This window comes from Hypanus sabinus, chromosome 2, assembly GCF_030144855.1.
Source record: "Hypanus sabinus isolate sHypSab1 chromosome 2, sHypSab1.hap1, whole genome shotgun sequence".
NCBI lineage: Eukaryota > Metazoa > Chordata > Chondrichthyes > Myliobatiformes > Dasyatidae > Hypanus > Hypanus sabinus.
The window spans coordinates 191,432,791-191,445,761 of NC_082707.1; the positions used below are offsets into that span (position 1 = coordinate 191,432,791).

The 12,971-nt window shown below is 41.5% G+C and overlaps 1 protein-coding gene across 4 annotated transcripts in view; it reads right to left on the minus strand.

Annotated features, from left to right (window-relative positions):
• Window positions 1-400: 400 nt before the first annotated feature.
• entpd5a (ectonucleoside triphosphate diphosphohydrolase 5a) overlaps window positions 401-12,971 on the minus strand; it is a 48,905-nt gene continuing 36,334 nt past the window's right edge. For all 4 annotated transcript variants that reach the window (XM_059961914.1, XM_059961902.1, XM_059961906.1 and 1 more), the window contains 6 exons: window positions 11,329-11,390; window positions 8,136-8,234; window positions 6,301-6,441; window positions 4,629-4,685; window positions 2,716-2,831; window positions 401-1,938 (listed from right to left, as the gene is read on the minus strand). In XM_059961914.1, coding sequence (XP_059817897.1) covers window positions 1,852-1,938; window positions 2,716-2,831; window positions 4,629-4,685; window positions 6,301-6,441; window positions 8,136-8,234; window positions 11,329-11,390 — 562 coding nt within the window. In that variant the 3' untranslated portion in view covers window positions 401-1,851. The remainder of the gene's footprint in view (window positions 1,939-2,715; window positions 2,832-4,628; window positions 4,686-6,300; window positions 6,442-8,135; window positions 8,235-11,328; window positions 11,391-12,971) is intronic.

The window sequence follows — 12,971 nt, forward strand, 5'->3', positions numbered from 1 at the left end:
GTTGCTATCTTTGAGCTCTATTGTCAATCTACATCATATACTGCGGCCAGATATAATGGCATTTGCATAATAAAGAAGGCTGTTCATGTGTTTATTTTTAAAGAGTTTGAGTAGGTGCTAAAAGCTGATGGAGAGGAATGCAGATTCTTTATTTTATGGGTAACAGGCCTTTCTGGCACCACAAACCCTTGTGGCCCATTTACATTCTTGTGATCAATTAACCTACTAACCCGTAAGTCATTGGAATGTGGGAGGAAACCCACATGGGTTTCATGGGGGAGAATGAGCAAACTTCTTACAGTGGTTGGAGTTGAACCCATGTCACTGCTGCTGTACTCTGTTACTCTACTGGGCCACTTTAGTGTTCTTTGTATTCTGATACTATGACAGTAAGCAGTGCTCATATCCAATATTGTTTAATTAAAAAAATAATTGATACAAAATATCAGATGTTAAATTTACATGACATGATGTCCTTAAATTTTTTCAATAATCACAAGTGACTCTTTGTATAAAGTATTAATTACAGCCAAAGTTAAGTGCAATATGCATTTTAAAAATAAGTATTGTTTCACAGGAGCTAGAATAGATTCTGGAATAGAGATCAAGTGCAGTTGCAAGAAATTTGCAGACAGCAGCCACTTGTGTTTCTCAGCTAAAAATACGCTCCTGTTTTCCAGAATCCAGACCTTTATTTGGTTGAAAACTGAGTTGCAAACAGGTTAGTTTTAAACTTCAGAGTTAACTTGTTGAGTGAGGACGAGTCAGTATTAACAAGTTAAGCTCCCTGTAGTGTAGACTGATTAAAACTTTAAATATGTCCATTCTCAATAATTTAAATATAGATTAGCTGGATAGAATATCTCATTTGAAGTAACCTTAAAAGATTAGTCTTTCCAGTGTCACTACTATTGATTAATCTGCACCTCGAGACCTCAGTGATATTGTTTATCACAAGTCAATTCATTGGCTTTGTCTAATTAAAGCTGGATTTTGCATCCTCTCTACCAGTAGATATTTTATTTCAATCCTCTATTTGAAATTCAGAAAGATGCATTTAAATTGATGCAGAGGCTGAAAGGTGTGTCATTTTAAGTTACAACTAAAGTGATAATATCAGAGGAAGAGTGTTTGGCCTTTCTCTGAACCCTTCCCTTCCCTAGGCTGTATAAATGAACATCTGGGGCTAACCCCAACCCTAAACTAACTTTGTTATTTGGCATCCAAGACTGTCATAAGTATCTTTTCATTCTTCACACGTAAAGTTAATCCTCTCCCTCTTCACCACGTTCATCTGCTGGGAGAGCCAAAAGTTGTTCATTAGGAAGATTTGACAACCCTAGTGCCTCAACAGATTTAAATGATAAAAACATCTTAAAGACTGGTCTTCCATTTAGGATTTTTTAAGATTTGATCAAGTCTGGTGTAACTTGCCATTTCTGAACTTTCATCATTTCAATTGAATATTTCTAAGTGTTAAAGCTTCACTGCAGACTTGAACATATCAAGCTTGTTCCTGAATTACAATAAGTGGGTGAAGTCCTGCATAATTATCATGCAATTCAGTATTTTAGATCCAAGAAGATGTGTCACCCATTGTTTTCAAGTCCATAAACCTCCACAGTTTGATTTTTCCCCCCCAATCATTTTGTAAAAATGCTGAAAAATAACCTTTGTCCCACATTTTCCTTGTACCAGTGGGAGAAATGACGTAGCCACGAGGACCATTGGGAAATGTCTTTGGGTCAGTTTCAGTGAAAGAAATCAAAATTACTTTGCTTGTTTGGCAAATACAAATCATTTTCAAACAAAGTCAGTGTGCATCAGTGGCTCAGTGATACATTTTTCAATTCAGGGTGCTGTCCTCAACGACTGGATGAAATGAAATGCTGCTCCCAGTGCCCAGCTGGTTTCAATATCATTGACCTTCTTGGCCAGCTGCAAATAGAGGAGGAGAATATCATCACAAAATAAACTTGTCAAGAACAAGGTCAGTTGGGCCATAATCTACAGTAAAGAGATACCAGAATTGACTCTTTCTTTATAAAGCCAGTTAGATCATAGGCTTTCTTCATTTCCTTAGATGATAACTGACCTGCTGAGTTCCTCCAGCATTTTGTGTCTGTGACTCTAAATACTTGGCAAATTAAATTCTACATTAAAACTCACAAGCTGACTTCTGTTTAGCTAAATAATACATGGGTTTTTTGGGGTTCAGAGGTATTCAAGGTAAACCTTTTTTCCAAATGCTTTGCAACCTTACCTGATTTTTGGATATTTTTCACCTTGCATTTTACTATATTCAAAAGCAAACATTTAAAAGACAAAGTTGTCAATCAAGAGAGCACGGCACACAAATCCCCTGCAATATGCCACTGCAGAGGCCGAGTCATTGGGTATATTTAAGGCAAAGGCAATTGGGGATGAGGGAGAAATCGATCAGCCGTGATGAAATAGGGGAGCAGAATCTGGTCTAATAGCTTCTGGTCTTAAGCATTTTGAAAGTGTGAACTTGATTGAAGACACAATTAAAATTGATAGGACACATTTAGGACAGGATTCAGTTATGTACTGTCTGAGCTGGTGTTTATATGTAAACTTTACATGGGTATCCTTTGCATGTAGGTATGCTCAACAACAGAAGAATCCTCACACTGTAACATTCTTGCTCTTTGGCTACAACACAATAAAAATCATAATAGATGCTGTGCTTACGTGGAGTTTTGTGTCGTCATAAAATCCAAACCCTTCCTTGAGTAAGGCAGTGATGTATGTCAGATCCATGCAGAGAAAGGGACTGCCTGTTGTCACCTCGTTTATGTCTTCACATACTGCAATATAAAGAGATCACAGGTAAATCTTCAGAGATGACAAACCATCAGTTGTGTAACACATCACATGTAGTCATCTTCCTGTGCTTTAACATGTACATTTTCATGTAAAGTATTACCCATGTACCTCTGAAAGACTCATTTGTAATTTAGAACAGTGTGCTGTACCCAAGGCGCAAAGGTAAAAAGTTATGCTTAGCTTTTATTCCCAAAACATAAATGACAAAGTTGTAAATTTTACATTTCCTTGCAAAATTTAAATGTTATTGCTTTTGAAATTTTTATTTAGGCTCAGAGCAGACTCTTCCAGCCAACAAACTGTGCTGCCCAGCAACCCACCTATATAAACCCAGCCTAATCACAGGACAATTTACAATGAGCAATTAACCTACTAACTCGTATGTCTTTGGAATGTGGGAAGAAATCCACGTGTTCATAGGGATAACATACAAACTCCTTACAGACAGTGCTGGAATTGAACTCTGAATTGTGGAACGCCCCAAGCTTTAGTTGTGTCAAGTTAACCGCTATGCTACTGTGGCATTTTCTGGAGCAATCCTCAAACTGCAGCGAAGCAGTTGAAAAACTGCACCCAACAGGACGGACAAACAAGCAATGTGCAAGACAGCAAACTGTGCAGTGGGCACCCGTATGGGTCCCAGCTATGCCTGCCTTTTTGACGGCTTTGTGGAACAGTCCATGTTCCAAGCCTATAAGGATATCTGCCCCCTCTTTTCCTTCGCTACATCGACAACTGCATTGGTGCTGCCTCCTGCACGCATGCTGAGCTCGTTGACTTCATTAACTTTGCCTCCAACTGTCACCCTGCCCTCAAATTTACCTGGTCCATTTCCGATACCTTCCTCTCTTTCTTGATCTTTCTGGTCTCCATCTCTGGAAATGGCTTATTTACTGATTTCTACTATAAGCCTATGGACTCTCACGGCTACCTGGACTATTCCTCTTCCCACCCTGTCTCTTGAAAAACTGCCATCCCCTTCTCGCAATTCCTACGTCTCCGCCGCATCTGCTCTCAGGATGAGGCTTTTCATTCCAGGACAAAGGAGATGTCTTCCTTTTTTAAACAAAGGAGGAGGGAAAAATGTGCTTGGTAGTGGGATCCCGTTGGAGGTGGCAGAAGTTACGGAGAATTATATGTTGGACCTGGAGGCTGGTGGGGTGGTAGGTGAGGACAAGGGGAACCCTATCCCGAGTGGGACTTCCCTTCTTCCACTATCAACTCTGCTCTCAAACACATCTCTCCCATTTCATGCACGTCTGCTCTCACCCCATCCACCCGCCATCCCACTCGGGATAGGGTTCCCCTTGTCCTCACCTACCACCCCACCAGCCTCCAGGTCCAACATATAATTCTCCGTAACTTCTGCCACCTCCAACGGGATCCCACTACCAAGCACATTTTTCCCTCCTCCCCCACCTTCTGCTTTCTGCAGGGATTGCTCCCTACATGACTCCCTTGTCCATTCGTCCCCCCCCAATCCCTTCCCACCAATCTCCCTCCCTGTCACCTATCCTTGTAAGCGGAACAAGTGCTACACCTGCCCTTACACTTCCTCCCTCACCACCATTCAGGGCCCCAGGCAGTCCTTCCAGGTGAGGTGAGTTGGCTGGTGTGACATACTGCTTCCGGTGCTCCCAATGAAGAGAATCCCGGCATTCTTCTCAATTTGTTTTTGTTCTTTAAGAATTTATCAAATAAACAGCTGTCCTGATTAAGCTATGGCCCAATTAACTGGAATCCACTGTACTCCCAGTTCAAAGAACTAAAACAGTTACCTTCTTCTGCTTTTAATTCAAAATCCTTCACGAGTATAACACCACCCTTTTCATGATCTACACAAAACAAAAATATTTTTGGTTATGGCCAAAAGAAAATTAGAAGAATAACACCTCATATTCCACTTGGGCAGTCTCCAACGTGATGGCATGAATATCAAATCTCAAACATCTGGTAACTGCACCCTCTCTATCTGTTTACCTCTACTTCTCTTCATGATCCAACTGGTACCCATAACTTTACATCTTTCCCATGACCTGGATGAGGAAGAGGAGGGATGGGTTAATAAATGTGTTAATGATACAAAGGTTGGGGGTGTTGTGGATAGTGTGGAGGGCTGTCAGAGGCTACAGCAGGACATTGATAGGATACAAAACTGGGCTGAGAAGTGGCAGATGGAGTTCAACGCAGGTAAATGTGAAGTGGTTCATTTTGGTAGGTCAAATATGACGACAGAATAGAGTATTAATAGCAAGACTCTTGGCAGTGTGAAGGATCAGAGGGATCTTGGGGTCCAAGTCCATAGGACACTCAAAGCTGCTACTCAGGTTGACTCTGTGGTTAAGAAGGCATACAGTGCATTGGCCTTCATCAATCGTGGGATTGAGTTTAAGAGCTGAGAGGTAATGTTACAGCTATATAGGACCCTGGTCAGACCCCACTTGGAGTACTGTGCTCAATTCTGGTCACCTCACTACAGGACAGATGTGGAAACCATAGAAAGGGTGCAGAAGAGATTTACAAGGATGTTGCCTGGACTGGGGAGCATGCCTTATGTGAATAGGTGGAGTGAACTCGGCCTTTTCTCCTTGGAGTGATGGAGGATGAGAGGTGACCTGATAGAGGTGTATAAGATGATGAGAGGCATTGATCGTGTGGATAGTCAGAGGCTTCTTCCCAGGGCTGAAATGGCTAGCATGAGAGGGCATATTTTTAAGGTGCTTGGAAGTAGGTACAGAGGAGATGTCAGGGGTAAGTTTTTAAAAAAACGCGAAGAGTGGTGAGTGTGTGGAATGGGCCACCAGTGGTGGTGGAGGTGGAAACAATAGGGGCTCTTAAGAGACTCCTGGATGAATACATGGAGTTAGAAAAATAGAGGGCTATGGGTAAACCTAGGTAGTTCTAAGGTAAGGACACGTTTGGCACAGCTTTGTGGGCCGAAGGGCCTGTATTGTGCTGTAGGTTTTCTATGTTTCAGCCTTTCCATTGCCCCACCCCCCCACCTACCCATGACTCACACACTCCTCCCAACAGTTCCCTTTCCCCACCTTCCTTCCTTTATTCCATCCACACTGTCCTCTCCCATCAAGGCTCCATCATCTTTAGCCCTTTATCACTTCCATCCATCACCTCCCAGATTCTGACTTCATCCCCACCATTGGCTGCCTATCACTTCCCTCACCTGGATCCACCTATCACTTGTCAGCCTTGCTCCACCCCTTCACCCTTCCTTTTCATACTGGCTCCTCCACCCACCTTTCTTGCCAGTCAAGATGTTTGACTGACCATTTTCCTCCACAGATGCTGCCTGACCGGCTGAGTTCCTCACACACTTTGTATGTTACTCCAGTTTCCAGCACCTGCAGTCTCTTGCACTTCCAAGAAAGCTTTTCAAAACTGGCTTCTAAAGTATGCAGAAGGACCAAGGAAATGTAACATTTTCTTACTCACCAATTATTCCTGCGTCCACTGCTCGATCGTAGTAATAAGAGAAGGCATAGAAACTCCTCTTTTTGATCTCATCTTGCTGATCGAGTTTCTGCTGTATCACCTTAATAACTTCGGTGTAGCAGGACTGGAAGCTAGAGGGAACTGAGAGGGCAAACATAATTCTATTTACACATGCTGTCTAGGTGCACGGTAGAGTAGCATCCAGCCTAACACTTTACAGTACTTCAATTTTCATCACTGTTTATAAGGAGTTTGTTTTTTCCCCCTGTGACCATGTGGGTTTCCTTCCACATTCCAAAAATGTATGGGTTAGTAAGTTTGTGGGCATGCTAAACTGGTGCCTGAAAAGTGACAACACATGCGACTAGCACATCCTCGCACTGTGTTGGTCATTGACACAAATAATGCATTTCACTCTGTATACACATGACAGATAAAGCTAATCTGATCCAAATCAGATTGAGAGGGAGGTTGCATTTTACTACAGAACTGCTTTTCTTCTCTCTTTGGAGGCTGCTGAGGAACAAGTATAGAAAGACACACAAAGGAACAACCACACACAGCATATTGACAGGACAGTATTCAGAAATTGGATCCTTGGCCGGAAATGTCCTTTTCTAGCCTGGAGTACAGAATAGTGGTTCCATAGATTTGGACATAACAATTTTATTTGCCTTTCATTTAGAGATTCAGCACAGTAACAGGCCCAATGAGACCTTGCCACCCAATTACACCTGTGTAATCAATTAACTGTTCAACTTTGGAACGAGGGAGGAAATTAGAGTACATGGAGGAAATCCATATGATGATGTGGGGAACATTCAAACTCCTTACAGATATGGAGTGTGGAATGAGCTGCCAGATGAAGTGGTAAATGCAGGCTTGCCTTTAACATTTAAGAAAAACTTGGACAGGTATATGGATGAGAGGTGTACGGAGGGATATGGTCCAGGTGCAGGGCAGTGGGACTAGGCAGAAAAATGGTTCGGCACAGCCAAGAAGGGCCAAAAGGCCTGTTTGTGCGCTGTAATGTTCTATGGTTCTATATATGTGGGAATTGAACCCGGGTCACTGGCACTGTTAAACATTACACTAACTGCTACATTACCATATTGCCAGTAAAAATCTATGCCTAAAACACCAAGGCAGTAGCTACAGGGTGGAGTACAATCACAACTGCAGATGGGATAAACACCTGATACACGATGTCTGTAAAATATTCCACTGCATTATTTCAAAGTGCTGGGATACTTTGATTGGAAGGATAATTATTAGTTTAAAAAAAAGGTCCCATGATCACTAATTTGGAGGGGGGGGGGTTCCTGTGCACATATGTAAAGTGCTTTGGGATATGTTCAAGTCTGTTTTTCCTCCACTGATGGAGAACTGAAGAAATATTGGGCTAACTGGGAACTGATCTAACTGGGCTAACTGGAACAACTCAGTTCTGAAACAGCTAAGATGATGATAGCAGGAATCCAAACCTTAGTAGTTTTTTTGCACGTCACTAAACTAATTCTCTACAGTTTGCCCAACTGATATTAAGTTATAAAAAGAGCTCTTTAAAATGTAGGTTATATTTTTTGAATCAAGGCAGATAAGAGAATTTGATCTAATGTGATGCATTAACCAACCAATGCCATGCAAAAGTGGCATTGGACACAAAGAGTTTACTGATGTATTCCGTAAACAGTGCCCTTTTTGTAAAAGTCCCAAGTTCCCCACAGCACGTTTATTTGGCCCTTTGAGATAGGGTCAATATTTCATGGACGCTCATCTGGAGATGATATGGAGCGCCGCGTAGACCAAAGGCTGAGTGGTTAAGTGGTCTCTACCTTCCTTCATTCCACCAAACTTATAGTTGACACCACTGAATTTCCACTCTGCCTTCACCAACGGTGGTAGACATGAACTTCTGTACCTTCTGCTCTCATCTGTTGAATGGAAGAATGGATTTTAGAAATATACAAGTCTAAAAAAAACTAAGATACATAGTGAAGATATTCCAGTCTTAAAATCATTCACTAAAGAGAGGTGTTTTATCACTGAATACCTACCATTCATGATGGGATGCAACAATTGTGAATAGAGTTAGTTCAAAATTCAAAATAAATTTATTATCAAAATACGTATATGTCATCATACATTAAGATTCATTTTCTTGCACACATTCACAGTAGAACAAAAAATACAATAGAGCAGTGAGGGAGACCATCAAAGTTTGATCTGCGCCAGCTGGAAGAAAAAAGATTTTCAGTGGCAGATGGAATTTAATGCAGGCAAATGTGAGTTGTGACACTTTGAGATGGTTACAGTACTGTGCAAAAGTCTTAGGCACCCTAGCTATACGTACGTGCTTAATTATTTTATGTACTGCTGCCGCAAAAAAAAATAACATGACACATGTGAGTGATGATAAACCTGGTATTCTGATAACCCTAATAAAAAAACAAGGATGTAATGCTGAGAGTTTATAAAGCACTGGTGAGGCCTCACTTGGAGTATTGTGAGCAGTTTTGAGTCTCTTATTTTAGAAAGGGCGTGTTGAACTGGAGAGGGTTAAAAGGAGGCTCAGAAAAATGATTTTAGGATTGAATGGCTTGTCATATGAAGAGTGTTTAACGGCTCTGAGCCTGTTTTCACTGGAATTCGGAAGAATGAGGGGTAATCTAATTGCAACTTATTAAATGCTGAAAGGGTCCTGATAGAGTGGATGTGGAGAGGAAGTTTCCTACAGTGGGCGAGTCTAGAACCAGAGGGCACAGCCTTAGAATTGATGGACAATTTTTAGAATAGAGATGAGCAGGTATTTTTATTTTTTAGCCAGAGAGTGGTGAATCTGTGGAGTTTTTTGCCACAGGCAGCTGTAGAGGCCAAGTCTTGATATATCTAAGGCAGAGGTTAATAATTTCTTGATTAGTTGGGCATGAAGGGATACAGGGAGAAGGCAGGAGAATGGCACTGAGAGGGAAAAAAATGGATCAACCATGGTGGAGCAGACTCAATGGGCCAAATGCACTAATTGCACTCCTATATCCAATGATCCTATGATTCTGATATGGGTCTCTATCGTGGACTGAGAGTGGCAAGGACGCATGGAGAGGGGAATCATGGTTGGAGAAGAGGGGAGGGAGTGGGAAGCACCTGAAAGACATTCTGTAATGATCAATAAACCAATTGTTTGGAATCAAATGACCAGTCTGGTGTTTCAGGGTTATGTGTGTCTGTACCCACACCACCCCCACCTTTGCCACCACTCCCGCCAGATTTATAAACCTATTCTTCACTCTATGTTGACAAATACAGTACTGAGCAAAAGTCTTAGGCACCCTAGTTAAACATATGTACCTAAGACTTTTGCACAGTATTGTTTGTCTTACATGGTGATCAGTAGGGCACTGAGGAGTGGGGAAAAATAGAGGGATTTTGGAATAGAGATCCTTGAAAGCGTTGTCACGGGTAGATAAGGTCAGAAAGAAAGCTTTTGGCCTTCATAAATCGATGCATTAATTACAGGAGTTGGGAATTGTAAAAGATGTTAGTGAGCCCTAATTTGGAGTCTTTAGTCACTTACTACAGGAAAGATGTAAATAAGATAGAAAGAGCGCAGAGAAAATTTACAAGGATGTTGTCAGTATTGAGTACCTGAGTTATAGGGCAAGGCTGATACGTTAAGGACTTTATTCACTAGAGCATAGAAAATTGAGCATAAATTTGATGAGGGTATACAAAATTATGAGAGGTATAGATAGGGTAAATGAATTCAGGCTTTTTCCACTGAGGCTGGTTGGTCATGGATTAAGGGTGAAAGGTGAAATGTTAAGGGAACAAGAGGAACTTCACTCAGAGGGTAGTGAGAGTGTGGAAAGAGCTGCTAGCTCATCTATTTCAAAATTTAAGAAAAATCTGGATAGGTATATGGACAGGAGGGATATGGAGAACTATGGAGGGGTATAGAAGGATCCAGGTGCAGGTCTATGAGACCATAAGACTGTAAGATATAGGAGCAGAAGTAGGCCATTCGACCCATTGAGTTTGCTCCACCATTCACTAGGTAGAATTATGGTTTGGCACAGACTTGATGGGCTGAAGGGCCTGTTTTTGTGCTATTATGTTCTAGGACTCTTAATATCCATGCGCACGATCAGGTAGAAGACCAAGAACCTCAATTTCTGAATTATTTCAGCACCAATACTGTAACTCAAGTCATCATGGCTCAGCAATGGCCAGACAAACCAGGGAAATTCTGACTTTAATTCCCTGTCCACACAGAGAATCTCAGCCATGGGGACAGCGGGTTCTATAGTCAGCCCCAAGCTTCTCTCATTAGAAGAGAAATGTCTGGGAATAGAAAAATATCAACTGCATCTCCCTTCACTGATGCTGCCTAACTCAAACGTCCCAGCTTCTCCTTTTATAGTAGATTCCCTACACCTGCAAAGTTTTGCATTTCAGCTTCCCTCCTGTTGAGCAGTGGTGGGGGGGGGGGCGGGGGAGTGGGGAAACACTTTCTAACAGTGATCGTTAGAAAACATGACAATGCAGTAGTTTATCAAGAACCTGAATGAATTCCTCTTCATTATAAGACCACAAAGCATAGGAGCAGAATTAGGCCATTTTGCCAGCTTGACCTCGTCAAGCTCTGACTTAAATACACCCAACGACCTGGCCTGCACAGCTGTGTGTGGTAATAAATTCCACAAATTCACCACCCTCCAACTTGAAAGATTTCTCCACATCTCTGTCTGTGACATATTTAAACAACAATCTAACCAGAAGTTATTGTATTATCCCCAAAGCGAGATTCTTTCCCGTAGTGTAATTGGGATAGAATGTAGAGCTCTGGGAACCTGCACGTAAAATTCTCTTCTTCCTCTTCAAAAACTTGTTCAAAGACAAGTTTACCTGTATTCTCAATTGATTGGTCCAGGGAAAGAAGTGAAATGGGCAAAATTCTAGCACCTGACATCTTCTGTTAAATTATACAATCTAAAACATCTTTAATAATCAATTTTTGAATGCACTTACCCTTTGTTTCCAGTGCTCCCAGCACAGCCAGTCTTGCTACTTTCAATCCAAAGCCCAAATAACTAATAGTCAAGAATATTTTAAAAAATCAGAATCTTTTGCAAAATCTTAATGGTTACAGTAACTCACAAAATTGTTGCTAAATATTTTACAGAATTGTTTGAAACGTACAATATAATGTTATTTCTATACAAAACAGACAAAAACATTTTCTTTCGAATTGTTCACAAAGAGTCTGGTCCCGAAATGTCATCCCCCAGCATTTTGTGTGTTTTACTATCATCTGCCAGCTTCTGCTCCACTCTTTCCCCCCACCCTTTTATACCGTCTAACTTCCTTCTTATCTTTCCAGTCCTGATGAAGGGTCTCAAAATATTAACTGTTCATTTCCCTCCATAGACGCTGCTTGACCTGCTGAGTTTCTCCAGCTTTTTGCGTGTTACTGTAAGTAAATCAGTACCCCATTAAGAAGCGTGGAACATATACACACTCAGTTGTAAAGAAAAAGGAGCTAGCTGGCATAAAGCTGCTATGTTGGATCCCAGGGGTGAAGTGGCATGTTTATTTGTGTGAACAATATACCCCTGGGTGGAATGGCAGAACGAGGATTTATCAGGAGTTCAGGTAACGACCCCAAAACAGATCTTTGTGGATTGAGAAGATTAAAACCTGTATGTCAAAGGTGCATTGATGCCAGATATAAAAAACAGAGGCAGAAGTATGTTTGCTAAACCTGTGTTATATAATGGGCGTAAGAAATGGCCTTTTCGTTTGAATGGAACAGCCTGAAGCATAATTCAAAACCACATCAAGTCACAGGTGAGTAATTGCTGAGTTGCCAGCACTGATCCAACTTTGAATCAAATCTGGTTTCCCTGCCCCTTCTACAGAGGCTTTGAGCAGAACGGAGAATGAGAAGGGGAGTATTTGCAATTTGCACCAGCTCCTTCAGGTGTGTAACGCAATCCTGCAGGAGTACTCATTTCTCCTGATGCCACTTGATGGTGCTTTAGGTGGAGTAAACTAATTGTGACAGTAGCCACTAATTATACCAATCTATAGCAGGAAACCCAAACAGATCTCAGCTCTATGCAGCCGGGGGTCATTGGTTATGTTATACTCAACATTTTCAAGCGGCCCAAGATTTGGTTTAGGGGACCATCAGGGAAAACTTCTAACTTAGAATTGGATAAGATGTACAGCACAGGTTTTCCTCGAGGCTGAATCAAACCTGCATGTCTTTGCCCCATCTGCTGCTTAGAAACACTATACCTAGAAACTACACTACAAAACCACTGTAGCAGCAGTTTGTACCTTCCACTGCAGAAACTCATCAGGATTCCTTAGACAGAATCCTCCAACCCATGAACTACACCAGTTCAAGAAGGCAGCTCACTACCACCTTCTCAGGCATCTTGGGATGGGCAATTAAATGCTGGCCCAGTCTGCCTACATCCCTTAAATGAATACATAAAAAAAGTTTTTTACACATGGGTCTAAATCATAACCATACATTACAAAAATCTGGAGACAAAGTAGCAAGCCCAGCAGAACCTCACTAAAAACCAATCTTCCAATCGCAAAGGCAGACACGATTTTGCTAGCTCCTCACTCTGCTCTGGACAATCTTGATAACAGTAATC